This window comes from Miscanthus floridulus, chromosome 4 (genome assembly GCF_019320115.1).
Source record: "Miscanthus floridulus cultivar M001 chromosome 4, ASM1932011v1, whole genome shotgun sequence".
Classification (NCBI taxonomy): Eukaryota; Viridiplantae; Streptophyta; class Magnoliopsida; order Poales; family Poaceae; genus Miscanthus; species Miscanthus floridulus.
This window is the reverse complement of record NC_089583.1, coordinates 39,936,241-39,964,193: the sequence shown is the minus strand read 5'-3', so window position 1 is coordinate 39,964,193 and position 27,953 is coordinate 39,936,241. Positions and strand designations below refer to the sequence as shown.

The 27,953-nt window shown below is 43.6% G+C and overlaps 1 protein-coding gene across 2 annotated transcripts; it reads right to left on the bottom strand.

Annotated features, from left to right (window-relative positions):
* Window positions 1-14,761: 14,761 nt before the first annotated feature.
* On the bottom strand, window positions 14,762-20,535 carry LOC136549629 (protein PHOSPHATE STARVATION RESPONSE 2-like). Of its 2 annotated transcripts, none has more exons than XM_066540989.1 (9): window positions 20,370-20,535; window positions 18,805-19,489; window positions 17,411-17,612; window positions 17,259-17,335; window positions 17,132-17,171; window positions 16,977-17,034; window positions 16,119-16,188; window positions 15,311-15,500; window positions 14,762-15,207 (listed from the first exon to the last, which is right to left on the bottom strand). In XM_066540989.1, exons 2-9 carry the CDS (start codon window positions 19,399-19,401, stop codon window positions 15,188-15,190), a joined length of 1,254 nt encoding a protein of 417 aa, XP_066397086.1. In that variant the 5' UTR covers window positions 19,402-19,489; window positions 20,370-20,535; the 3' UTR covers window positions 14,762-15,187. The 2 variants fall into 2 exon arrangements, with proteins under 2 accessions (XP_066397086.1, XP_066397087.1); XM_066540990.1 differs by having other exon boundaries at window positions 18,805-19,401.
* Window positions 20,536-27,953: the final 7,418 nt, after the last annotated feature.

The following is a 27,953-nucleotide window of genomic DNA, read 5'->3' as shown; positions in this document are numbered from 1 at the left end:
ACGTCCGGTTTATTGTGTTTGTGCGTCTGGTATGAGCGTTCGGTCGTCGGCTGAATGGGATGCAATGGCTAGGTTGGTTTGAACTGGACACGTGGCAGTCTGGGAGCTACCGGACACGTCCGGTAGGCTGACCGGACGCATCTGGTATTCATGGAGTGTCCGGTACATTGTGACCGGAGCATCCAGTCGATGCGTAGTCAACCAAATTTTTGAGCTAACGGCTCTATTTTGTGGGCGCTTCTATTTAAGCCCCATGGCCAGTTGAAGCTCACACCTTTGGCCATTTTCATTGATATAGCAACCTATTGAGCTTAGCCAAAGCCCTCCCACTCATCTCCATCATTGATTCATCATCTTTGTGAGATTGGGAGTGAATCCAAGTACATTGCTTGAGTGTTTGCATCTAGAGGCACTTGGTGTTCGTATTTCGCTGCAGATTTCGCTTGTTACTCTTGGTGGTTGCCGCCACCTAGACAGCTTGGAGCAGCGAGGATCGTTGAGCGGAGGGGCTCCGATCGTGGTGATTGTGAGGGGTTCTTGACCTTTCCTCGGTGGAGAGCCAAAAGGTACTCTAGTGGATTGCTCGTGGCTTGTGTGATCCTCATCTTATGTTGGTTGTGCGGCACCCTATTGAGGGTTTGGCGTGTGAAGCCAATTAGCGCATGAACCTCCAAGTGAGTGAATCGCCACAACGAGGACTAGCTTGCCGGCAAGCAAGTGAACCTCGGTAAAAATCATTGTGTTCATCATTGATTTCGAGGTGATTGGTCCTCATTGTTATTCATCCTTGTGATTGATTGGTTCTTTCGTCTACACGGCGGTATAACCCTCTTGATCACTCTCTTTACTTTACCGCAAACTAGTTGACAAGCTCTTTAGTGTAGCTAGTTGTGAGAGCTTGCTTGCTTGGTTGGTGTGGCTCTTTAGTTAGCCTTTGAGAGCACACTAACATAGGGTAGTGTCATAGCTCTTGTGTGAATCGACACTATCTAAACTAGAATTGTGGTAGGTGGCTTGCATTTTGAGTAGGCTAGCGCAACACTTGCTTTGCCTCATAATTGTCTAACTATTTTATCAAGTGTTGTTGTAGAAATTTTATTAGGCTATTCACCCCCCTCTAGCCATTAGGACCTTTCAAGTGGTATCAGAGCCGAGGTCACCGTGATTTGAGGCTTAACAACCTTCGGTGTAAAAATGGCTCAAATCAACAACACCAAGAAGCCACCTCAATTTGATGGCACAAATTATCCATATTGGAAGTCAAAGATGACCACACATATCAAGTCAATCAATAGAAGAGTGTGGAAGGTGGTAGAAACCAAAATTGAGATTGAAGATCCGGAGAATCCCACCGTGGCCGAAGAAGTGCTTCTCCAAAACAATGATATTGCTCTAAGTGTCATTCATGGTGCAATTGATGAAAGAACAATTGAGCAAATCAAGAATATTAAGATGGCACATGAAGCTTGGAAGAAGTTGGAAGAATCATTTGAGGGCACTCAAGCCGTAAAGGGTGCTAAGGCATACATCCTCAAAGAAAAGTTTGCAAGCTTCAAGATGAAGGAGGATGAGAGTGTGCCGGAGATGTTCCATAGGCTTCAAGTGCTTGTCAATGATCTCAAAGCACTTGGAGAAGAGGTGAAGGATAAGGACTTCTCTCATAAGTTCTTGAGGTGCTTACCTTCAAGATTTGGCACATTGGTCACCATTCTAGTAAGAAGCGGTTTGGACACCATGACACCAAACCAAGTATTGGGAGATATAATGACCGATGATACTTATAGAGATGATGATGAGAAGGAAGAAAAGAAGGAGAAGAAAGAAGACAAGAAGGATGACAAGAAGAAGAGCATGGCATTCAAAGCCACATCATCAAAGGGCAAAGCTAAGCAAGAGACATCAAGTGAAGAAGATGAATCTTGGGATGATGATGATGATGAGAAGATGGCTCTCTTTGTCAAGAGATTTGGCAAGTTCATGGTGAAGAAGGGCTACCGTGCTAGAAGGAAGAAGTATTCATTTAAGAACAAAGAAGAGTCAAGAAGGTGCTTCAAGTGTGGAAGCAAAGATCATCTTGTTGCTCAATGCCCATACAATAGCGACAATGATGATGACAACAAGAAGAACAAGAAGGACAAGAAGGAAAAGAAAGAGAAGAAGGATAAGATGGCATTCAAGAAGAAGAAGGGTGGTTCATATGTAGTCACTTGGGATAGTGATGCTTCCTCAAGTGATGATGATGATGATAGTGATAATAACAAGACCACCAAGAAGAAGGTTCTTGCAAGCATTGCTATCAATGAGAAGCCTTCTCTCTTCGAATCTTCATCATGCTTCATGGCTAAGGCCACTAAGGTACAATCTTGTGATGATGAAAGTGATGAAGAACATGTTGAGGATAATGAACATGAAAATGAAAATGATAGTGATAGTGATGATGATGAACCAACTAAGGATGAATTAATTGACATGCTAGAAGATGCTAAAGAACACTTTGACATCAAGAGAAGGGAATGCAAAAGCTTACGTAAGGAACTTATAGCCCTTAAGCAAGCCTTTGATGAGCTCAATGCATCTCATGAGAGGCTAGAGGAAGCCAATGAGAAGCTTGGAAAAGCTCACAAAAAGCTTGAAAAGGCTCATTCATCTTTGCTTGATGAGCAAAATAAAAAGAAGCATGTTGAAACTTGCAATGTAGGTTTAACTTGTGATATAATTGATGAATCACTATCTATGCCTATCGTTGTTGCTCCTACTAACCATTCTTGTAGTACATCTACTTCCATCTCATCTAGTAGTGATGGTCTCACTTGTGATGCCTCACTAATGGTTGAGAATGAGAACCTCAAGAAGGAGGTCACTAAGCTCACTCACACTTTGGCTAAGGCCTATGGTGGTGAGGACCGCTTGCTTATATGCTTGGGTAGCCAAAGAGCTTCTCTCTACAAAGAGGAATTGGGCTATACCCCCCAAGAACGGCAAGGCAACCTTTGCTCCTCACAAGACTAGTTTTGTGAAGAACAATGATCGGTTTTGCACTAGTTGCAAGCAAGTTGGTCATAAAGAGCAAGAGTGCAAAAATAAGAGCAAAAATGCTAATGTATCCTCCCTTAAGCTTGATTCATGCTATATGCTTACTAAGGGTACAAATGGTGTGAATGCTAAGTTCATTGGTAAACCATGGATGGGCTCAAAGAAGAAAGCCATTTGGGTACCAAAGAGCTTAGTGACTAACCTTCAAGGACCCAAGCAAGTTTGGGTACCTAAAAAGAATTGATCTTCTTTTGTAGGTCAATTACAAAGCCGGAGGAAGGCATTGGGTTCTTGATAGTGGGTGCACTCAACACATGATCGGTGATGCAAGAATGTTCAACTCAATCAACACCAATGGCAATGATGGTTATGATAGTATCACATTTGGTGACAATGGCAAAGGCAAGGTCAAATGGCTTGGTAAGATTGCAATATCCAATGACATGAGCAAATCCAATGTGTTGCTAGTAGAGAGCTTGAATTTCAATTTGCTATCCGTGGCTCAATTGTGTGATCTTGGATTCAAATGCATATTTGGGATAGATGATATAGAAATCATAAGTGTAGATGGCTCTAATTTGATCTTCAAAGGCTTTAGATATGAGAATCTATACTTGGTTGATTTCAATGCTAGTGAAGCTAGATTGTCTACATGCTTGTTCACTAAGTCTAGCATGGGTTGGTTATGACATAGAAGGCTTGGTCATGTTGGAATGAAACAATTGAATAGATTGGTTAAGCATGACTTGGTTAGAGGCTTGAAGGACGTTGTGTTTGAAAAGGATAAGCTTTGTAGCTCTTGTCAAGCCGGAAAACAAGTTGGAAACACCCATCCTAAGAAAAGCATGATGAGCACTAGTAAAGCATTTAAGTTATTGCACATAGACTTGTTTGGGCCGACACAATACACTAGCATTGGTGGAAATAAATATGGCCTTGTGATAGTGGATGATTACACTACATACACATAGGTATTCTTTCTAGTGGACAAAAGTGATGTATTTACAACATTCAAATCATTTGTCAAAGGCATTCACAATGAATTTGAAACAACCATCAAGAGAGTTAGAAGTGACAATGGTAGTGAGTTCAAGAACACTAAAATTGATGAGTTATATGATGAATTTGGAATTAGACATCAATTCTCGGCCAAGTACACTCCTCAATCAAATGGCCTTGTTGAGAGGAAGAATAGAACACTTATTGATATGGCAAGGTCTATGCTTAGTGAGTACAATGTGAGTCAATCCTTTTGGGCCGAAGCTATCAACATGGCTTGCTATTGTAGCAACCGCCTCTATTGTCACCGATTGAAAGAAAAGACACCATATGAGCTCTTGAATGGTAGAAAGCCCAATACTGCATATTTTGAGTCTTTGGTTGCAAATGCTATATCTTGAAGAAAGGCACAAGATTGGGCAAGTTTGACAAGAAATGTGATGAAGGATTCCTACTTAGCTATTCCACCACAAGCAAAGTATATAGAGTTTGGAATTTGGATAGTGGCACTCTTGAGGAAGTTCATGATGTTGAACTTGATGAAACCAAGGGTTCACAAGTAGAGAATGAGAACTTAGAAGATGTTAGAGGCATTCAACTTTCAAATGCCATGAAGAACATGGATGTTGGTGAATTGAGGCCTAGACAAGTGAATGATGATGAAGATGATCAATTGCAAGTGCTCTCTAACTCAAATATGCAAGATGATACAAATCAAGTTAGTGCAAGTGGATCTCATGACAATGAACAAGATCAAGTGGCTAGTACATCATCTCAACTCAATGATCAAGCAAGTGCAAGCAATTAAGTTCTAATACTCCAACCAACAAATATTGCAAGAGATCATCCATTGGACACTATAATTGGTGATATTTCAAGAGATGTACAAACAAGATCAAGATTGGCATCATTTTGTGAACACTTCTCATTTGTGTCATCCATTGAACCAAAGAAGATAGATGAAGCATTGAAGGATGTTGATTGGGTAAATGCTATGCATGAAGAGTTGAATAACTTCACAAGAAATCAAGTATGGGAGATGGTAGAAAGACCAAAGGGACACAATGTGATTGGAACTAAATGGGTCTTTAGAAACAAGCAAGATCAAGATGGGATAGTAGTAAGGAACAAAGCAAGATTGGTAGCACAAGGCTATACTCAAGTTGAAGGTCTTGACTTTGGAGAAACATATGCCCCGGTTGCTAGATTGGAAGCAATTAGAATCTTGCTAGCCTATGCTTGTTCCCACAACATCAAGCTCTATCAAATAGATGTTAAGAGTGCATTTCTAAATAGCTACATCAATGAAGAAGTATATGTAGAGCAACCTCCCAGTTTTAAAGATAATAAGAAGCCCAACCATGTATACAAGTTGAAGAAGGCATTGTATGGCTTGAAGCAAGCACCTAGAGCATGGTATGAGAGATTGAGGGACTTCCTCCTCTCTAAAAGGTTCATGATGGGCAAAGTTGACACCACTCTTTTCATCAAGAAGATTGGAAAAGATCTATTTGTATTGCAAATTTATGTTAATGACATCATATTTGGATCAACCAATCAAGATTTTTGTGATGAGTTTGGAAAGATGATGGCTAATGAGTTTGAGAAGTCTATGATTGGAGAGTTGAGTTACTTCCTTAGTCTTCAAATCAAGCAATTGAAGAACGGAACATTTGTGAGTCAAGGCAAGTACATCAAGGACATGATCAAGAAGTTTGGCATGATTGATAGCAAAGTCATTAGCACACCAATGGGAACAAATGGCAACTTGGATAGTGATGTAAGTGGCAATATGGTGGATCAAAAATTGTATTAGTCTATGATTGGAAGCCTACTCTATGTGACCGCATGAAAGCTCTAGTTTGGTTTTGGTGAATTGATGAAACCCTAAGTGCTAACCTAGTTCATCAAGTGATCATGAGATAGGTAGCACACTTCAAGTAGAGAAGCAAATGAAGATCATAACATGACAATGGTGATAGCATGGAGATGATCAAGGGCTTAAACTTGAAGAAGAAGAAAGAGAAAAACAAAAAGCTCAAGGCAAAGGTATAAACCATAGGAGCTATTTTGTTTTGGTGATCAAGACACTTAGAGAGTGTGATCACATTTAGGTTTGATAGCCGTACTATTAAGAGGGGTGAAACTCGTATCGGAATGCGGTTATCAAAGTGCCACTAGATGCTCTAACTCATTGCATATGCATTTAGGATCTAGTGGAGTGCTAACACCCTTGAAAATATTTGTGAAAATATGCTAACACATGTGCACAAGGTGTTTGTAGGGTTGAGATGGGTTTGGGTCCCTCTCCCCCTCCCGCCGAGCTTGCTCGGCGGGATTCGGCGCTTTTGGAAAAATGAAATGTCTATTTTCTATTGCGCCGGATGCAAAATTCTTGGTGGTTGGCACATTGGAGCAAGGGTGAAGAAGTTAGAGTTGAAATGGAGTTGGTCGAAATGATGCTGGCATCGGTCTACTGACCGGACGCTGGGTCACTCAGCGACCGGACGCTGAAAGGCTGCGTCCGGTCGAGCTGTCAGACGGCACAGTAGGCTAGGGTTGAGCACCGGACGCTGGCTGCGTCCGATCAAGGTGGACCGGACGCGTCCGGTCGGAAAAACATGCCTCGGGGAGCTTACTGGAAACGACCGGACGCTGGGGCTTCAGCGTCCGGTCAGTTTTGACTGGAGCGTCCGGTCAGCTTCATAGCCGTTGGAATCTGACGTACAGCGTTTGAAGTTGATGATGCGTGGCGTCCATCGGGCGACCGGACGCTGAGGGCCAGCGTCCGGTCAGTATGACCGGAGCGTCCTGTCAGAGCGCGTTTTGCCCAGTGAAGGGGTATAACGGCCCTATTTGATTGGGGCTCTATTAATAGCCCCATGGCCAGCTGTGGCTCATATCTTTGGCCATTTTCATTGACATAGCAACCTTGTGAGCTAAGCCAAAGCCCTCCCACTCATCTACATCATTGATTCATCATCATAGTGAGATTGGGAGTGATCCAAGTGCATTGCTTGAGTGATTGCATCTAGAGGCACTTAGTGATCGTGGTTCGCTGTGGATTTCGCTTGTTACTCTTGGTGGTTGCCGCCACCTAGACGGCTTGGAGCAGCGAGGATCGTCGAGCGGAGGTGGTGATTGTCTCCGGCTCCGATCGTGGTGATTGTGAGGGGTTCTTGACCTTTCCCTAGCGGAGCGCCAAAAGGTACTTTAGTGAATTGCTCGTGGCTTGTGTGATCCTCATCTTGTGTTGGTTGTGCGGCACCCTATTGAGGGTTTGGCGTGTGAAGCCAATTAGCGCGTGAACCTCCAAGTGAGTGAATCGCCACAACGAGGAGTAGCTTGCCGGCAAGCAAGTGAACCTCGGTAAAAATCATTGTCTTCATCATTGATTCCGAGGTGATTGGTCATCATTGTTATTCATCTTCGTGATTGATTGGTTCATTCATCTACACGGCGGTATAACCCTCTTGATCACTCTCTTTACTTTACCACAAACTAGTTGACAAGCTCTTTAGTGTAGCTAGTTGTGAGAGCTTGCATGCTTGGTTGGTGTGGCTCTTTAGTTAGCCTTTGAGAGCACACTAACATAGGGTAGTGTCATTGATCTTGTGTGAATTGACACTATCTAAACTAGAATTGTGGTAGGTGGCTTGCATTTTGAGTAGGCTAGCGCAACACTCGCTTCGTCTCATAATTGTCTAACCATTTGGTTAAGTGTTGTTGTAGAAATTTTTATTAGGCTATTCACCCCCCTCTAGCCATTAGGACCTTTCACCGCATCAAGGCCGGATGTCATGTTTAGTGTATGCATGTGTGCAAGATTTCAAGCCTCACCAAGAGAAAGTCATTTGAAGGCTACAAAGAGAATATTGAGGTACTTGAAGCATACACCAAATGTTGGTTTGTGGTATCCCAAAGGAGCAAAGTTTGAACTAGTTGGTTACTCCAACTCGGATTATGCGGGATGCAAGGTTGAAAGGAAGAGTGCCTCGGGCACATGTCAATTGTTGGGAAGATCACTTGTTTCATAGTCATCAAAGAAGCAAAATAGTGTTGCATTATCAACCTCCGAAGCCGAATACATATCCACTGGTAGTTGTTGTGCACAATTACTTTGGATGAAGGCCACTTTGAGTGACTTTGGAATCAAGTTCAAGAAAGTGCCATTGCTATGTGACAATGAGAGTGCAATCAAGTTGACAAACAATCCGGTTCAACATGCAAGAACTAAGCACATAGTTGTCCGCCACCATTTCATAAGAGATCACCAACAAAAAGGGGACATTTGCATTGAGAGTGTAGGCACCGAAGATCAACTTGCTGATATATTCACCAAGCCATTGGACGAGAAAAGGTTTTGCAAGCTAAGGAATGAGTTGAACATATTGGATTTCTCAAATATGTGTTGATGCACCCCCCACTTATATGACATGCCTCTCCTTTGAGCAATCCAAGGTAAAAGTTGATTGGCATGGCATACATCCTTGCTAAGGACATGTTTAGTGCATCTAGACATCTCTCCATTTTATTAGGCTCATTCATGAAAATCAAATGAATTTGATGTTTATATGATATCACTATTGCTTCTATGTTTGACTTGATCTAGTGATAGCATATGCCATGTTTGTGGGCTTGTAAACCTAGTGTTTAATCTAGAAAATGAACTCTAAGTGTTTAACTGAACATGGTACAAGATAACCCTCATTTGGAGGTGTGAAGAAGCTTGTCCTTGGATCAAACCGTGTTAAATATCTTTGGCATATATTCTAGTTTGAACCAAATTCGGAACTTTGATCCTCATCTCATTGATTGACATTGATAATCTCGACCCTATAAGTAATACTATCTATATTTTGAACCTTTGTGGTCATTGATGACAAAGGGGGAGAGAAACAAAGATAGTAGTAAAGATAGTAAAAAAAAGGTGAGAAATATCATAAAGGGAGAGAAACATAAAGATATCTTGATATATATGACATAGGGGGAGAGATATGACAAAGAAAAGGGATCAACTAAAAACTTTTAAGCACACAAGTAGGGGGAGCAAGCTCATGAACTTATATGGTGCATTTGAATGTGCATTTCATATGTTTGCTTGCATGGCACAAGTTTTAAAATTCAATATCTATGCTTGTGTGGTGTATGCTAGTTGTCGGTTTGAATGATGAAATGAAAACTAGCATGCATAGGATATCTAGTGATTTCATTTCCATATATTTCTAAGTGGTATTGAGCTAACCATGGTGCTAAGGATGGTATATTGGTGCACTCTGATTGGTATCACGCTTCAAAGGTCCATCTTTTATACCTTAGCATCATGTAGTAGACATTGACTCCTATATTTCCTATCTAAGCATATGTGCAAGCTACAATCCAAACTCTTAGCATATATGTAGGGGGAGCAATTGCTACCATTTGGGGTTCATGAAACTTGTTCATATCCTTTTACACATGGTAAATATGCTTGGGCAAGCAACATGGATTCAATTGAATTTCAATTCATATCTTTGTGAAAGGGTTGTCATCAATTACCAAAAAGGGGGAGATTGAAAGATCTAGTTTGGTTTTGGTGAATTGATAAAACCCTAAGTGCTAACCTAGTTTATCAAGTGATCATGAGATAGGTAGCACACTCCAAGTGATGAAGCAAATTAAGATCATAGCATGATGATGATCAAGTGCTTGGACTTGGAAAGAAGAAAGAGAAAAACAAAAAGCTAAGGCAAAGGTATAAACCATAGGAGCTATTTTGTTTTAGCGATCAAGACACTTAGAGAGTGTGATCACATTTAAGATTGATAGCTATACTATTAAGAGGGGTGAAACTCGTATCGGAATGCGGTTATCAAAGTGCCACTAGATGCTCTAACTCATTGCATATGCATTTAGGATCTAGTGGAGTGCTAACACCCTTGAAAATGTTTGTGAAAATATGCCAACATATGTGCACAAGGTGATACACTTGGTGGTTGGCACATTTGAGCAAGGGTGAAGAAGATAGAGTTGAAAAGGAGCTAGTCACGCTGGTTACAGAGTGACCGGACGCGTCTGGCATGGTGACCGGACACGTTCGGCATTTGGCGACGAACTCAGCGACCGGAGCAAACATAGTGTTCGGCAGTTCAGTTGATCAGACGCTGGCAGCGTCCGGTTCGGTGTGATCGAACATGTCCGGTCGAGAGTGGATGCTTACTGTACTCCATTGGACGCTGAGGCTCAGCGTCCGGTCAGTTTCTAACAGACGCGTCCAGTCGGCCCTGGTGGCTTACTGGACTCGACCGGACTCGGTGGCCCCGCGTCCGATCGATTGTGTTTGTATGTCCCGTATGAGCGTTCGGTCATCGGCTGAATGGGCTGCAATGGCTAGGTTGGTTTGAACTAGACACGTGGTAGTCTGGGAGCTACCGGACGCATCCGGTATTCACGGCCGGAGCGTCCGGTGCTGTGTCCGGTGCATTGTGACCGGAGCGTCCGGTCGATGCGTAGTCAGCCAAATTTTTGAGCCAACGGCTCTATTTCGTGGGGGCTTCTATTTAAGCCCCATGGCCGGTTAAAGCTCACACCTTTGGCCATTTTCATTGATATAGCAACCTAGTGAGCTTAGCCAAATCCCTCCCACTCATCTCCATCATTGATTCATCATCTTTGTGAGATTGGGAGTGAATCCAAGTGCATTGCTTGAGTGTTTGCATCAAGAGGCACTTGGTGTTCGTGTTTCGCTGCAGATTTTGCTTGTTACTCTTGGTGGTTGCCGCCACCTAGATGGCTTGGAGCAGCGAGGATCGTTGAGTGGAGGGTGGTGATTGTCTCTGGCTCCGATCGTGGTGATTGTGAGGGGTTCTTGACCTTTCCCCGGCGGAGAACCAAAAGGTACTCTAGTGGATTGCTCGTGGCTTGTGTGATCCTCATCTTGTGTTGGTTGTGCGGCACCCTATTGAGGGTTTGGCGTGTGAAGCCAATTAGCGCGTGAACCTCCAAGTGAGTGAATCGCCACAACGAGGATTAGCTTGTCGGCAAGCAAGTGAACCTCGATAAAAATCATTGTGTTCATCATTGATTCCGAGGTGATTGGTCCTCATTGTTATTCATCCTTGTGATTGATTGGTTCTTTCATCTACACGGCGGTATAACCCTCTTGATCACTCTCTTTACTTTACCGCAAACTAGTTGACAAGCTCTTTAGTGTAGCTAGTTGTGAGAGCTTGCTTGGTTGGTTGGTGTGGCTCTTTAATTAGCCTTTGAGAGCACACTAACATAGGGTAGTGTCATAGCTCTTGTGTGAATCGACACTATCTAAACTAGAATTGTGGTAGGTGGCTTGCATTTTGAGTAGGCTAGCACAACACTTGCTTTGCCTCATAATTGTCTAACTATTTTGTTAGTGTTGTTGTTGAAATTTTATTAGGCTATTCACCCCCCCCTCTAGCCATTAGGACCTTTCAGCCGGAACCCACGACAAGAGAGCAACAAGTCTTCCAAGCGCCCATACCCAAGTATGTGCTCGGGATAATAAGTCTGTGACTTGCCTAGAGTCATATGCAACGGTCGGTGCTTAATCGACACAGACAAGGAAAGCAGTGTAACCAAGCCATGCCCCGCGTCCACGGCGACACAACCTCTTACACCCACCAATACCCAAACCATATCCCTGCCCGGTCACCATTTTCCTTTTCACCATTTATATTTTCCCAAGTGATGATAATATAGTAATATATTTCCTATCTCTCGCGAGTGACAGACAATCACTCAACTTCTACTAGAGTCCTGTAGCATAGCACTCTACACGATCCTGTAGTACTAGTAAGACTCATAGTATAAAGATATATATGCAAGTGGGTTTCATTCAACTCCTTAAAACTTAATGCACAAATATAATTTAAACTGCAATGGGCTTCCTGTAGCATAGCACTCTACACGAGGCCCAGGCGGCCATGGCAGACCAGCCCACGCTGAAGCCCAGCAGCGGACGGCATAGGGCCGGCCCAGCGACGAGGCATCCAGGCGGGCGGGCACGACCCAAATGGTGCGGCGGCCCAGGCGCGGCGCGAAGCAGGCCACGGCCATAGAGGCGTCGGGCGAGCGGCCCAATAGGCCAGCCCACGCTACGTGGCCCAGTCTCGGCGTGTGTTTTTGTAGAAAAGTCCCCTGATTTTTGACTAATCAATCTACGATCTAGCTCACTATTCAAACGAGTCACGTATTTTGCAATATGGACCCTGTATAAAACTCCTTGGATTCTCACCCATTCCTCCTGCTCCAAACACCGAGCACAGCAGAGCCACCGGCCGGCGGCGGCGGCAATGGCGCGACAGGGCCAGGGAAGACACGGCGGCGGTGGACCACCCGACGACGAACCGCACGGGGACCCGCATGGCCTCGGGCTGGCCGCGGCAAGGGCCGATCTGACCCCCAGAAGCCTGCACGCTTGGGCCATGAAGGCGGGCACGTCGGATTTGGTAGGGAGGCGGTAACGGCGGTGAGGCCCTGTGGGATGGCGCCCGCGGCGAGCAGCAGGTCGTGCCAGGGTGCTTGGTGGAGAGGCTCGGCGCGGACGAGGACGCGGTACGGGGTAGCGTGGAGACGGAGCCCTGCGGCGGCGGCAGAGCAGGCAGCCCAGCGCGGACAGACCGGCGAGGCGCAGATGCGGCAGAGGGCCACGCAGCGGGGTTGCGGCTCGGGCGCACGACGGAGGAGGCGAAGCGGTAGTGGCAGCTCGGCTCGGCGGCTATGGGGCACGGCGGGCGGGCGTGACGCGCCCGGTGGTGGCGTGCAGGTCGCGGCCATGGCATGCTGCGGCTTGCGTGCGCTCGCGCGCGTGGTGGCGGCGGTGGAAGCGGCCACGGCGGCGTGGAGTTGCAAGGCGAGGTGCTGCGGGAGGGACAGCGCTGCGGACACCCGGGCGCACGGGAGGGAGAGCAAGGGAGAGGAAGAGCAAGGGGGCGCCGGCGACTGTGGCACGGGAAAAAGAAATGGCGGCGTCAGCGCGAGACAAGCAGAGGGAGCAAAGGGAGTGGGGAGCACCGATGGCGTGCGGTCCAGCGCGGGACCAAGGAAGCTTTGCGCGCGCGAGAGAGCGAGGAAGGAAAACAGAGCTTAGGCGTCGGTGCACACGCGGAGGCGCGGGGAGGGAAGAGGAGTGAGCGCTAGTGCATGCGGTCGGTGGCAAAGAAAAAGCAGAGCGAGAGCAGCAACTCGCCGTCCTCAAGAAGCAAGGTAGGCAGCGGCAGCGACACGGAGTGGCCTAGTCTGCTCGGTATGGTCACGTCAGCGAAATTGACACGAGTTGAGTCGAAAGCAGGACCACGTGCTTCTGACACCCCTGCACAGTGAAGGTAAAGCACCGCTTTAGCTGTTACTTCTGTTTGCCCAGAGTGCATTGGAGCGATGTGCCAAGGTCTCTGCAAGCAGGAGAGCTAGTACTAGTGCCAAGAACCATGAGAAGATGTGATGGTTGTTGACGCTGCAAGTCAAAGCCGCAGCTTGCAAAATTTTACTACCAGAAATGATGAGCCAGGTGGATAGATGGGAGATGGGGTGATAATGACATGAGTGCAGTGCAGTTATATATCATATAGGGACACGTACTACACTAGTGCAGGCACGACTAGTACGACAGTACGTCTCATGAGACCCAATCAAGTGAAGTCAAGAAAATTAAATAAATACTGTGCTTCTGTCTTATCACATTGTGTGTTTATGCGTCGTCCGATCCGATTAACTTCCACCAATAATTATTTCACGTAAAAGCTTATACTTTACACTAACCCATAGAGACAAAATATTTAAGCGCTATTTAATTACTTTGCCCAATGTGGTTTGTCCAAAAATGGTATTTTAAACATAAGCTCAAATATTTTAAAGTTTAAAATCCGAGAGACTCGTTCCGGAAATTTTTCTTAGGTCTAAATCTTAGTGTTAAACGAGCTCGTAACACCAGGGGTGTTACAATAAGTTATGTATTATGATATGGAGGACTTGGTAGATGATTTAGTTGTGAAATTTTAAATGCATTATTGAATGGTAAGTACCGTGGTTTTTTTTTTTCTTACTTTCACAATAGCCAATGATGAGTACAAGGTTCATGGTACCCTGTGTTTTTTTAACCTTCTAGTCATGACAATAACCACCAAGTTTGCCGAGAGCAGGAGATGGGACCTAAGGAACACCTAAGGGTGTTTAGATTTACGGATTAAAGTTTAGTCTCTGTCACATCGGATATTCGGATACTAATTATAGAAGGACTAAACATGAGCTAAGTATAAAACTAATTGCACAGATAGAGACTAATTTGTGAGATGAATTTATTAAGCCGAATCCATCATTAGCACATGGTTACTGTAGCACCACGTTATCAAATCATGGACTAATTAGATTTAATAGATTCATCTCGCAAATTAGTCTCCATCTATGCAATTAGTTTTATAATTAATCTATATTTAATACTCTAAATTAGTATCAAACATCTGATGTGACAGAATTAGAAGGAGGTATCTAAACACCCCCTAGCTATAGGAAAGGATAGAAAACTTTCGCTCGCTCATTGCACTCGAGGACAGCACGTAATTGAGCAACACAAGTTCTCGCTAGTTTGAATTGTGGGTTTGCTTGGTCCCATCGCGTGTATGTGATGCTCATCTCATTGCGGCCATTGCACAGTTCATCGTAACGTTCCGGCTTCATAAGGTAAAACAAAATTCTCTGCCGAAGAGAGATGGTATAGATCTGAGACCGAACCGAAGCAGTTCAAATGTCTCATTCTCTCGTATAAAGGCAATACATCCTTTCATCATATTTGGTACCATGACATGTTCTAAACAGGTGCTAAACATTATTGTAAATACTTGAATTAGCCCATAATCAAATGCCTAGCAGATGCTACTTGATACCTAACAAAGAGAAGAAGAAAAAAAAAGTCAAACCCCTGACATTGTGCTTGCGCTGTCTTCTGAAGACTACATCATCCACATAACACGGGGATTCAGTGATACCGTGATGGTGGGTACTATACAACTAACTCCTAGTTACATGCACCTGGCCATGCTTTGCAAAGAAGTTAACAATAGCATTCATCTGTTCCCACGAAAGGACAAAAACAACTAAGCCTGAAAACAACCAATCAGATCATGAAACCCATTTCATGCTTGCAACTTCATTGGCTGTCAGTTGATTCTGAAACAAAAGGCAAGAAACATCAGTGATCTGTGTGCCTCATCATATCACAACCGGCATCACCACAAGCTAAAGCCTTTCATAGTTATATAGATATGCATACCTGTTTGCTTGGTTGGTCCATTTTGACTGTTTTCTGGGACATCCTTGACTGTAGAAGATTCTGGAATCTCAGAATCGGAAGTGGTTTTAGCATTCTGCACCTTTTCTGTCCCCGGTATACACTGCTGCTCTAGCATCATCTGAAGACACTTCCCTTGTTCCTCAATTCTTAACTGCAAACTTCTTTGTATCTGAATTCCATGGAACAGCCACAATGATGAACTTCAGTAAGATACAGTATGCTGTTACCAGGCAATTTTCGGGAACAAGCATTTACAGTTCAGATTGTTGGCTAGCTCAAATTTGAATCTGAAGTGGTTAGCAGCAGGGGCTCTATAAATCAGTTTTGGTAAACCTAGCATATTTTTTAAACAACAAAAATATGAAGCCTATTGGCTCTAGTGCTTACGGTTCATCAACCAATGAAGCAACTATCATTATAGTCATTCTGCCAAGAAAAAAAAGACATACTCTGATAGAGGTAAGAGTCACTATAATATCTTAGTACATGCACTCTTAAGAATTGGCCGTACTAATATACTAAATGGGCAATTATTTTATTTGGAGATCACATTACAAATAAAAATACAAGCTCCAAAATAATGCAAATTGAACCTGTAGCACAAGATGCAAAGGAAAACAGTGTCGCATATAAAAATAAAATTCAAAATCTCCTGGAGTTACAAGCTCAAGATGCAAAGGAAAATATGGTACAATAAAATATTTTACCAACACCTCTAAGTTAAACTGATTTTAGACCCTTGCACTTTCAGACATCGAATCGAAAGCAGAGCAAAGTGTAATAGTACCTCAAGCTGTTCATGAAGCCGCTTTTGAAGTTCCAACTGGAGCCGAAGTGCTTCAGTGAGATCAAAACTCCTGCAGCAGTATAAAAATGATGCTCTGAAACCAGGCACTAAACAAAGACTAAAGTAACTGCATTTGTTCAGATGCAACTCTTGTGGTGCAACAAAAGAACCAAAGCTCAGGACCACATAACAAAGTAATTTGTGGATACCTATACAGTTTGGCTAACATGGCAAGCTGTTCCTTGATTAAAAAGTAATAAAACCAATAAAACACTGTTAAAAGGAAAAAAATATTTGAAATTGGATATAAAACTACTCACAAAGGAGAAGGAATCTCAAATTCATCAAAATACGTAGGCAATGCTGAATCCATGAATCTATGCTGTGACGGCACATTCAGTAAAAAAAAGAAGCGTTGAAAATAGTTGTGTTTAACCAGATTGATGCACAAATAAACTGTCATATCTGTTTGATAATTGATTGGTGAACTTCATGCGCTTCTATTCTTGCAAAAAAAAAAATTTACGCCATCATTCATGTTTTTTGCTGAAAATATGATCATAATAGTATCTACTGTAAACAAATTTCCAGATCAGGCATTTCATGCAAAAACTTGATGATCAAAAACTGGACCACAAGGAGAAGACAACACCCTGGCTTTGTGTCATGAGAGGGGAGTGCCAGACCCTTTTAGAGGTACTCATGCGACCTGCAAGCACCTGTTGCTTGGCTCTCTCATAATATTAGAAATGAAAGCTATATCCTGCTTTCTCATTGTATATTTTTTTCTCGAACACTTTTACATTGTATATTGAAATCAAAACATCAACACAAACAAAATCCTATGTGCAGACTTACCCTTTCAAGTCAATAGATGGTATATCTTCTTTAGATGCCACTTTCTTTTCAGAAGAGCCTGAAAATATCAAATCACCAAACTTAATAAAACAACTGAAGAAATTGCAGCAATGAATACAAAGAAACAGAACATATAGAAGTGGAACATGCCAGACCTTCAGATAACTCTGGTCTGTATCGAGCTGTTCTGTATTTCTGAAACACAGTGTTCAATAAAAATCAGATAGAGAATAGTTTGCAACTATTTTCAATGACATCCAACAATAGGGCTAGATATCAGACCTGAAGATGACTTTTTACATGATAAATGGTCAAATTGTCTGCCTTCATTAGCTTCAGGACACCCTTAGGAGTTGCTTCTGAAACAATTTAAGGAAAATGTCAAAATGAATATATTCAATCATGAGAGAAATATATCTGCAATCAGTACGCACTTTCACTGCCACCAAGTTGATTGACAGCGTCCACAAAGCGCTCGTGAAGCTCAGGAGTCCATCTCATGCGTGCCTTGGCAGTATTGGAGCCAGCAGTGGGTGAGGGTGCCACAACTGCCAACGGTTCAACAGATTGAGACGAAACTGTTTGTTGGGTTGCTGATTGGTGAACTGAGATGGATGGTTGCACAGGTTGCCCAACCTATGTGAAGCATAAATTAATGCATAAAGACTATAAACAAAGAGTACAGTGCAGTAAAAATTATAACAAAGAAAAGTGACCTAGCCAATACAAGATTGATTACTACCATAGCTGAAATTGAATGTTGCAAAAGATGAGCAAATGCATGCCTGATTTTCAACTTCAAAACCCATTTCATAAAATTGCTGAACTCAAACAAGTGATTTGGCAAGTTCCTAAATTATATATGTTGCTTCATTAAAAATGATCCCCAAGGCAACTAAGAGCAAGCAACTTTGCGGTATTTGGTCTTGCCATTTGCAAACACAGCAAACCTCCTGGACCCTGCTAAATCTTTCCTCATGTGAAACTCCTACATGTGAACTTGTACAGACTACAGAGTCAAGCTAAAGCCGATAGTGCATCGCGAGCCAAGTCAAATCTGACTGGAGTCACTTGAGGCAACACTGAACACCCTACACGCAGCTTAGTCATCATGCTCATTTATTGCAATGAAGAAAAATATCAGGTAGCTCCTGACACATCCTTTCATCTTGCAATGCATACTGGCATAGTCTAGCGTTAGAATACAGTCTATGTCAAACAACAGCTGGGTCTGAGGATCCAAAGTGGATAATTTTTAGTCTTGGTCTAGTAAAGTACCACCCTCTGTCCCAAATTATAGGTCATTTTTCGTTTTGGCTTTTTCTAGGTACTAGCTTTTGCTATGCACATAGATATATAAGATATGTCTAGATACATAATAAAAGTTGTGTATCTATTAGAAAAGCCAAAACGATCTATAATTTGGAATGGAGTAGTAAAAAATGCAGAAACTTTTTGACCCACAGGTCACTTCGAAAAAGAATGAGATGTATGATGTAAAGTATACAACATACAGTGGTCACTACTATCCTGGATGTGTAATGAACAGTGAAAAGTTGAACTTTTTAAGATTTCCAAGTGTAGATTTGATGTATAATATAGATATAAACAAGATATAACAAAAAATAAACTTACAAAACATTTGTTTTGGAAAAAAAAATGGGACTTGTAGCCTGTAGGGCATCAACAATATGATCACAGATTTGTGGATTCGTCATCAACTAGCTGACAAGGACCCAGAATGGACCAACCGTACAGTTAGGGAATACTAGCACAAACAGGAGGACAAAAAGTCCACCCACCAAAATGACAGAATTAACTAGCGTACCTGTTGAGTTTCGGTGGAAGTTGGGATATCAACCATGTCCTTCCAATCCTCATTCATAAACTCTGTCCACCATTCAGTTTGCTTAGTAAGATCATCTGAAGCGCCAATAGAAGTGGTCCCAGTCACATTATTCCCAGCAGGGACATCACCAGAGTATCCAAGAATGCTCTCAATTGGATCAGGGCACCAGGTTGGTTCAACGTCTCTTGGGAAATCGGTTATGGAAGGTTCAAAGCCTCCATATTGTGACCCATAATTCAGCGTTGAAGAAGTTGCAGTGCTTGGTGCTTGAGAATTGTATGGATTGTGGATCGAGTATTGATCAGGATTTGAATGCGAAGAGAACCTTACAGACGGAGGTGAGCACAGAGGTCCAACAGATCCAGTATTGGAGTGAAACTGACCACGGATAGGAGCAATAGTGGTCTGGTGAGGTGGTAGTGGAGTGCTCCTCAATTCTCTCTCTATCAAAACACTCTGTGCATCTGGAAGCCTCGGGAAGCTCTCATCCAGAGAGGCTGGTATAGAAGGCAGAGATGTTGGTATGGTTACAGGAACTCCAGATTTGTAGAGCTGGTTGGTGCTTAATCTCTCCATCTACAAACAAGCACAAACCTCAGTTACCACCAACAAAATGTTCCTCCAGTGTTCAATGCCCTTTCTATCTTGATTAGGATTATTGTGTCTGCAATTAGAGAAAAGGCATTCACGTTTGTCACAACGAGAAATCTTTGACAACATAAATTGAATGATATACTTGCCAAGAAACAGATGAATCCAATTTCATTAATCCAACTATGAAGCGTTTTCGTAGAAAGTACACACTAAACCGGAAGTCAGCCTTTTCTTAACCAATGAGTCAGACTACATAGCCGATTTTAATTGGACTACAGGGCCATTTGGGCAACAGACCTATCGAATAAAAATGAGTGAACACATCACACAGTCTGAATCGATCTCAGCTGCAGAAAGACAGCAGTTCGAGGTCCTTCCACGGTAGCAGGAAGAACATGGCAACAGAGCCAGACCTTTTATATGGTGAAATAAGCTGTTAACTCGACAACAATTTTGATTCTCTGATCATGGCACTACAACTAGCCTGTAAGTGTCTCTACTATCAGGAATAAACGCACTCCGTGTAAATTCTCCCTGGACAAAGGATCTTAAAGACATTAGATATAAGAAATCAACGAATAAATCGCTAGCCAAAGCACCACCAAACCGAGAACAACCCAAATTCAACTCGCCCACGAGCCTAGCTGACATACCTGGGATAATAAATTCCACTCGCCCACGAGCCTAGCTGACATATCTAGGATAATTTCGCACTTTGTACGAGTTCATCCACCAATCTGAACCTAAGGCAATCATTAGGTCCTTAAGGCGCGCCAACTCACTAACCTCAATACAGAATTTGCCTTCCGCGCCAATCGAACCACAAGGACCCCAAGCGAAACGGAACCCAAACGAAATAGGATCGAATCATGACCCTAACTGAGCGCAGAGGCGAAAGAGAGGTCGAATCAGCTGGGATTAAACCGAGGGCGGGAGAGGGCTGGCCTCACCTCCGCTGCGGGCAGCGCGTGGCGGGATCGGCGGTGTCGAGAAAGAGGAAGAGCTCGTGAACCGAACCCCCTCGCCTGGCCTGGCTTGGCCTGCCCTCCTGCTTGCCTCCAACAGAGCTCGAGCCGTCGAGCGAGAGGGGGGATGAGATGTGAGGCGAGGGGGAGGAGAACTGGAGGCGGCCTTTCGCGTGGTGAACCGCCGCGCTCACTCCGCACGCGAGCGTCGAGCTTCACCGACACGCGGGGCCCATCTCGACCGGGCCCGCGGCTGCCGTGGGAGGGGGTAGATGAGGGAACGTGTAGGCGAGCGATTTGTTGCGCAGATGGGAAATGATTCTGTCAACTTGGGGGCGGGGCAGTGGGTGGGCCGGGTCCATAGGACGCAGCGTGGGCCGGTTGGCGTAGGCGGGGAGATGGGGCCCGGTGGCAGTGAGCGCAGGCGCAGTGGGCTGGGCGCGAGGGATGGGTTGACGGGCGGGGAATGATCGGATGCGGGTTCCGTCTCGGCGTCCACAATTGGCACCGAGGAGACCGGAGCGACGGACGAAAGGGAAGCGAAAGCCCAAAGAACGCAGCGGCAAGTTGTTGCGCCCAAGTCCCAAGTGGGCCGCCCCACGGTGATGCCACTTGGATTGGATGGGTGGTCAAGGTTACGGCTGCTGTTTTTATGTACCGTAACACTACAAACAGTACGTTCGACACAGCACTCTTCTTCGGAAGTACCTCACCGTCGCACGCGCCGCTTGCCTAATATATAAATAAATAAACAAAATAAACACCTCGTCTCGCTCCGCACCTGGCGCTTGTCTAACGAGTTCCTCTCTCTCGTGCTCTCTCTCTCGCTTGCCCACCCCGGCGCGCCCTCCCCATCCGGCGTCCTCACCCACCGGGAGCCCTCAATGCAGCAGATCTAGTGTCCCTCTCCCTAGTGGCGGATCTACAGGGTATGCCGTATATATATGCCACGACATACCTTGCGATCCTGTCGTGCGTCGTAATAGGAAGTGTACGCAGGCATGAAACCGCTACGGCGCCGCCGCCCGCACGAGTGAAATTCACCTGCCTGCCTCGCACACGGTCACCCACGCCTCGATATAGAAAGATGGGCAAAACCCATACGCCAAGCCTCAGCCTCGGCCCCCAAGGCCAAGCGTAGCAGCTAGGTCGATTAGCGGTTGCAGCTGCGGCGCGCCGCTGAGCCTGGAGGGGGATGCATGTGGCCATGGGGTCCAGGTCAGATTAAACTATGAATAGATTTGTCGTTTGCATATTGCACCTGCATCAATAATCTTTGGTTCTTTCTAAAAAATCCTTAGCTGGTGTTCATCGTCCACAGATTAGCAAGATTGATCAACAATTTAGTATCATGTGAGTGTTTGTGTCATCACATATGAGGATTGAGGATTCAATCCGTGCACTTGTAATTTTTTAATTGTTTGGTATTGTGTTGTTAATAATTATTGCGTACGTTGCGTCGTACGATGTAATTCTAAAAAAAAGAAGAGAGATGAAGATATTGCATCGCTTTTTAACAATTGGTTGGATGAATGTGATATAATCAATACATAAGCATAAGTTAAAAAAAAGTCAGATAAGTAGTATTGTAAGTCTTTTACTCTCTTTTATGCATATATTTGGAACTATCAGTAAGATGCTTGAACTATTCATATTGTAATATGTGGATGTTTTTCAACTTAATCTTCAAAATTTAAAACTTATCGTGTTATTTACTGTATATATGCCGAATTACATTGCAAAATTTATAATTGTTACTAAATTGTCAAATGATTTTACCGATTTGTATATAAAATATTTTTATGGCATACCCTAATCTAAAATCCTACATTCGCCACTGCCTCTCCGCCACCTCGGCGAGATCCATGAAGGTGGTGCGGCGGTATTGCAAGGTAGTGGGCAGCTCTCCTCCACCCTACCATGGCGCTCTCCCCACCCCCGGCGATGTCCTCTCTCACCCCGGCCATCGACCTCACGCCACCCCGGAGCCCATGGCGCTCCTCGCCCCCCACCCCCACCGTCGTCGTCAAGCCAAGCCCGGTACTAGTGGCGCTGGGTGGTGGTGGTGCTCGCATATAGCCGCTCGCCGCCGTCTTCGACCCCGATGATCGAAATCGACCGGCCCAGCCTTCTCCTCCCCTATGTTGCATATGCATGTTTCAAGTGTTTCAGACATTTCAGATATATGTTGCGATTGTTTCACATGGATGTTGCAAAAGCAGATGTTGCATATGTTGCAAGTGTTTTAGAGGCATGTTGCAAGCATTTGGTAAAAATATTTTATCTGTTTCCATATGTATGTTGCAAGCGTTTTGATTTGGATGTTGCATATATTTTCACACATGTTGCAACAATATGTTCCAAAATATTTTATCTGTTTCAGTCTTCTGTTGTAGCAAGTATTTTCATGTTGCAAGTTGCAAGTGTTCTACCTGGATTTGCATATATATTTCACACATATGTTGCAAGTATATGTTCCAGATGTTTCATCTGTTTTAAACGTATGTTGCATTCAAGTATTTCATGTTGCATGTGTTTCATGCTGTTCGGAGAGTCAGGGGGGCGCCGGGGAATGGGGTGTGGTGAGCCGGTGGCCGACAGACATGGTGCGCGGGGGGCCGGCGATCGGGGGCACGACGGGGGCGGGGATGTGCTTGTGGGGGTGGGGCGAATGGATGGGGATGGGGGCGGATCTGGCGTTGGGGCAGGCGTGTTAGGCGTGCGGACGGGGTGTACAAATAAGTATGTTGAGGTGTGGGAATTTTTAGTCGCATACTAATGTTTCAGCGGGAATTTGCACCGATCGACGCTAAGCGCCCAGATCGGACATCTGGGCTCTAGCAACTCTGGTTTAGGTAGCATTTGGTCGAGAAACAAGGTGGAGTGGGATGGTTCCTGGTTTATGGGATGAGACGACTTCATTTTCTATTTGGTTGAGGAAGGATGGGACCAACCCATTTTTTTATCTAGAGACATCAAAAGTGGGATTAGCCACTGACAAGTGGGGCCTATTTATTAGTTTTTTTTATCTTTATCTTTTTCTTCCTCTCTCCTTTACCTCCTCGTCCCTATCCACCGCCCAACAGAGGCTCAGGCACTGCGGCTCCTTCCCCGACAAGGCCGGTCGCGCGCCTCCTCCTTTGGTCCCGACGGAGCCCATGCTCGGACCCTCGCGTCACCGCCGCTGTCGCATGTAGGCCCGCGCTGCCAGACGCGACCATCTGGGTCGCAGGCCGCCTTGCGCTGTCGGACACGGCTGTCAGGGTCGCAGACCGCCCATCGTACACCGCCCCACACCATCGGTTGTTGCTGCCTTCTTCTTCTTCCTCGCCCTTCTACACGCGCGCGATGCTGTCCTAGGTGGGGTGTCCCCGTCCGCTCGTTTTTCAAGGGCAAGGTCGCCCCGAATCTTAGGAGCATATTCCCTGATGGGATGTCCTTGACCATGCTTGTGCCTGAACCAAACACCACCCTTAGGTGGGATATCCCAGTTGGGATGTCCATGTCCATAGCTCTGAAACAAACGCTACCTTAAAGAGCCTGCATTCTTTTTCACCTCCATTTCTGTTTCTTGAAAAAAATAGTGAGGACAGTTCTCATGGAGCTATCGTTAAGCATCGTATCCACCATAGATTTGTGACACATGTCTATACATATGCATCCAACACATGGGGCTATTGCTTTAATTTAAGAGGAATGGTTAGAAAAAATCTATGATTTTCTTATACATTGAATGCATGCGCATAGACATGTGTCGCAAATCCACGATGGTGCCTATGATTATTTTATGGGACCATCCTTATTGAATTTTTTTTCATGTTTCCATCCCCTCCCACATTGTTTTTCTACTTTGTTTCTGTTTCTGTTTCCGTGTCCAGCTCCGTTCCATACGTGTCTAGGTGATCCAATTTCTTTTTCCTGGACGATCATGCTTTTTTTCTGACCCTGTTTCTTTTTTGCTGTGAGTTGTGACATTGTTTCTTTTTTTCTCCACTCGGTCCAATGAGCGTTCCGGCTTAGTTTGTTTTCTCTGCTCCTATGATTTATTGTTTTTTCTCATAAACATTAAAAGTAAATAATAAATACAATATTATGGACCTTTGAACCATTGACTTTTTCACCACCAAGTTGTTGAGGTAATTTTGATTAGAAACAAAACTTATTTTTATTAAAAACATGGATCAAAACTGAGATTATAAAATCACAAAACTTGATATTTAACTCTACCAATACAAGGATAGTTATAAAATTAAACTTATGATATATTTATGAGCAAATATTTTCGTGCTTTGCAGCGGGAAAAATATATCAAAGTTGTAATTTAATTCGATATGATTTAATAGTGCATTGCATGTTATTGTCAACATTAATTTATACGGTTAAGTCCATTTTTGGTCCCTCAAATCTACCTTTTTTAATTTTGATGCCAACTACAAAACCGTCTAACTTTGGCAAGACTTCAAGGGCCAAAAATGAATTTAATCCTAAATTAAACTTAGCCTTTATGATTAGCCATAAATATAGTTAACCATATAGATAACTTTTAAATAGTTTAGACGATGCATATCATTATTGAATACGGATCTGAATAGGATAAAGAGAATCATAAAAATGGATTCAAATACATCCATTTAACATCCATATTAAAAATCAGATAAGGATACAGATATCCATATTGATTCTTAAACGGGCATTTCAATATGTAGCTTGCAACATACTAGTACGAACTAGCATCACTGTCAGCTCAAACCATGCACTAGCACTAGTAGTGACATAACATTGCCGGTCGAAGACAAGAACTTGCAGTGGTATTGAAATGTCAGGTCGTGGTTTGGCCTAGTATCGACATAACAATATCACTGTTACTTTTTTGTTTGACCCAGAAAACCCCAAACCACTCCTCCCGTCCAACCCGAGCACACCCATCCAAGGGGGCGTCTTTTTCCCCATCTCTCTCTCCATTGTTGTAGCCATTTTCACCAAATTATTCATGGAGGGGATTGGTTTTTGAAGGATTAACGAGATCTTGGTTTAAGCTGGGTAACTAACAATCCTTTGAATTTATAGCATGTTTTATTAGTTATATTGTCATTGATTCTCATGCTTGTTCTTTATCCATTTTAGAGTTCCTCATAGAATTCTTCATGAAGGCATCTGAATTTTTGACGAATCCATTTGATGCCGGTAATTTAAGGTTAGTACATATCTCAAATTTGGATTTGTATTCAGATATCTACTTGATTTTAAAAAATAACATGTAGATTTATGTGCCAATAGTTTTTTTCTAAATAATAACATATAAAAATCCAATAAAAGTGTAGATAAATATTTTAGTATATATAAATATTTATCAATAAGTAAATTAAATTAAATATATAATTTTTTTGTAAATATATAAAAGAAACTAAAGTATTTTATTAAGTCTATTTTTGACCCCTCGACTCTTGCCTTTGTTTAACTTTATCACCTTAACTATAAAACTGTTTAATTTTGACCCTTGAGCTGTCTTGGTTGGTTTACAAATGGTTCTCGGATCAATTTTTTTTAGATGAACAAGAGCGGGCACGTCCCTCCTGATAAAATTTATTAAGACAGACATAGGTTACAGGAGCAAAAAAAAAATGACAAAATTACAGCAAATCTTGTAGCCATATAGTCCTATCTACGGGAAGTATTTTGCCTTTGCTCTATGAATAGCCATGGCAAATTCTTTGACGAAAACACCTTTAGCTAGATCCTGAATACGCTACCCATTTCTGAAGATTAGTAGATCATTGTGAACTATCCAAACACTTTCAATAGAGAAGTATGATGATTTCCATGAAGAAAGGGACTTGTAGCTAACGCTAAAACTCTACAAAAACGTCAGAAGGCTGCAAGTGAACATTGCCAAAATGTAGGATTTGTGATTTTTCTTTTGCTATTTTTTGACTCAGATTAAAAAATTGCTATTTTTTACCTAGATTTGTGATTTCTGAAAAACAGATTTATCAGGGCGGCTCGTTTTTCAGCTGTCCCTACAAATACTTAGCCACCCCTACAAACCGATTTGGCCAACCGCCCCATCCCTATAAATCATTGATTTGTAGCAACAGCTGGGTAACCGCCCCTGCAGTGCCTCCCTGTCGTAGTGCAAGGTAACATATATAGTTGAACATTCTAGTGTGTGTAGAGAACATTTGAAAGAAAAATCATGTCAACTACATAGTTGCAGATTCAGGTTCAGCAAATACTTGACATAATAAAAATGATGATGGGACATAGAACATCCAAATAAACAAAGAAAATCTTGACTAGTGAAACACAAACGGGCATACAATATGGTGAATAGGACTCACGGTGAACATAATTGACCTATGATGAAAGCATTAGCACACCGTTATAATTGCTAGATCATTTGCTCAACTGTCCACATTGCACTTAAACCACTAATCTTCATCAGAGGAGCATGGAGTGTAAAGGAATGATTCATATATACCATTTGTATGGTTACGATAGTAACATTTTGGGCGAGAGAAGCCCAAGTATTGAATTTTGGAGGCATTCACATGATAGGCAACCACTCCAAACCACCGAGCCATAATATACAACTTCATTGAAAGGATGGAACCCAATAATGTCAAGACCCTGGTAACAGTATTCTTGGCCTTCAAGGTGATTAACAGTGAATGTATCATCATTGTCAGAGTCCCACTCGCAACTCTCCTGCGTACTAGTCTTATCTTCTTCTACAGTCAAAGATCCATCCGGCTGCCTAGCATTGTGATCATAAGGGAGTGATTCTTGGCCTTCAAGGTGATTAACAGTGAATGTATCATCATTGTCTGAGTCCCACTCGCAACTCTCCTGGATACTAGTCTTATCTTTTTCTACAGTCCAAGATCCATCTGGCTGCCTAGCATTGTGATCATAAGGGAGTGATGCTACATAATGAGCATAGTACCCAACCTCAACTTCATACTTCAGAACCCACTCCATCTGTCCGCATGATTCATTCAGCGTCCAAATCTTTAGTTGACGATGATCATCATCAACTATTCCAAAGCATACATCCTTCTGTAATTCCCCAAATATGGTTTTGCATACTTAACATTGGTTGGCGCTTCAATTATTTGATACTCACTATTTGACATGTTTGGTTCATGTTCAATTCCAAGCCTGGCTAGCTTTTTGAGCCAGGCTAGACTTAGCCAGGTTGGCACAAGCCAACAACCACTTGTTTGGTTGGAACGATTGCTGAAGCCTGGCTAAGTTTCGTTTTGTTTGGTTGTTTGCTTTGGCTTGCATAGAATCACCATATCCTAAGACTGGTAAGTTTACCCCGTTGACACATTTCCGCCATGGCCGCCTCCAGCTCACGCTCCTTCTCCTGCAGCACAAGTGAGGCGCCCGCCGCGGCGACGCGCGCCGGCACCTCGCACTACCGCTGTCGTCGCCCACTCTAGCCCCACGCGGAGGCACTCGCACCCGGCGAGCACTAGCGCGTCCACCTCCCCACCTTGCTGGCACAGCTCCGCCGCCAACAGCGCGTCCACCGTGGACAACGGGCGCCCGCTGGTGGACACCACC

Excerpts from the sequence above, each read along its gene's own strand:
- LOC136549629 (XM_066540989.1), bottom strand. The coding sequence starts at position 19,401 with ATGGAGAGATTAAGCACCAACCAGCTCTACAAATCTGGAGTTCCTGTA. Across the intron at positions 17,613-18,804 it reads CTTCCACCGAAACTCAACAG|GTTGGGCAACCTGTGCAACC; the intron begins GTACGCTAGTTA and ends TGCTTCACATAG. Across the intron at positions 17,035-17,131 it reads CAGACCAGAGTTATCTGAAG|GCTCTTCTGAAAAGAAAGTG; the intron begins GTCTGGCATGTT and ends TGATATTTTCAG.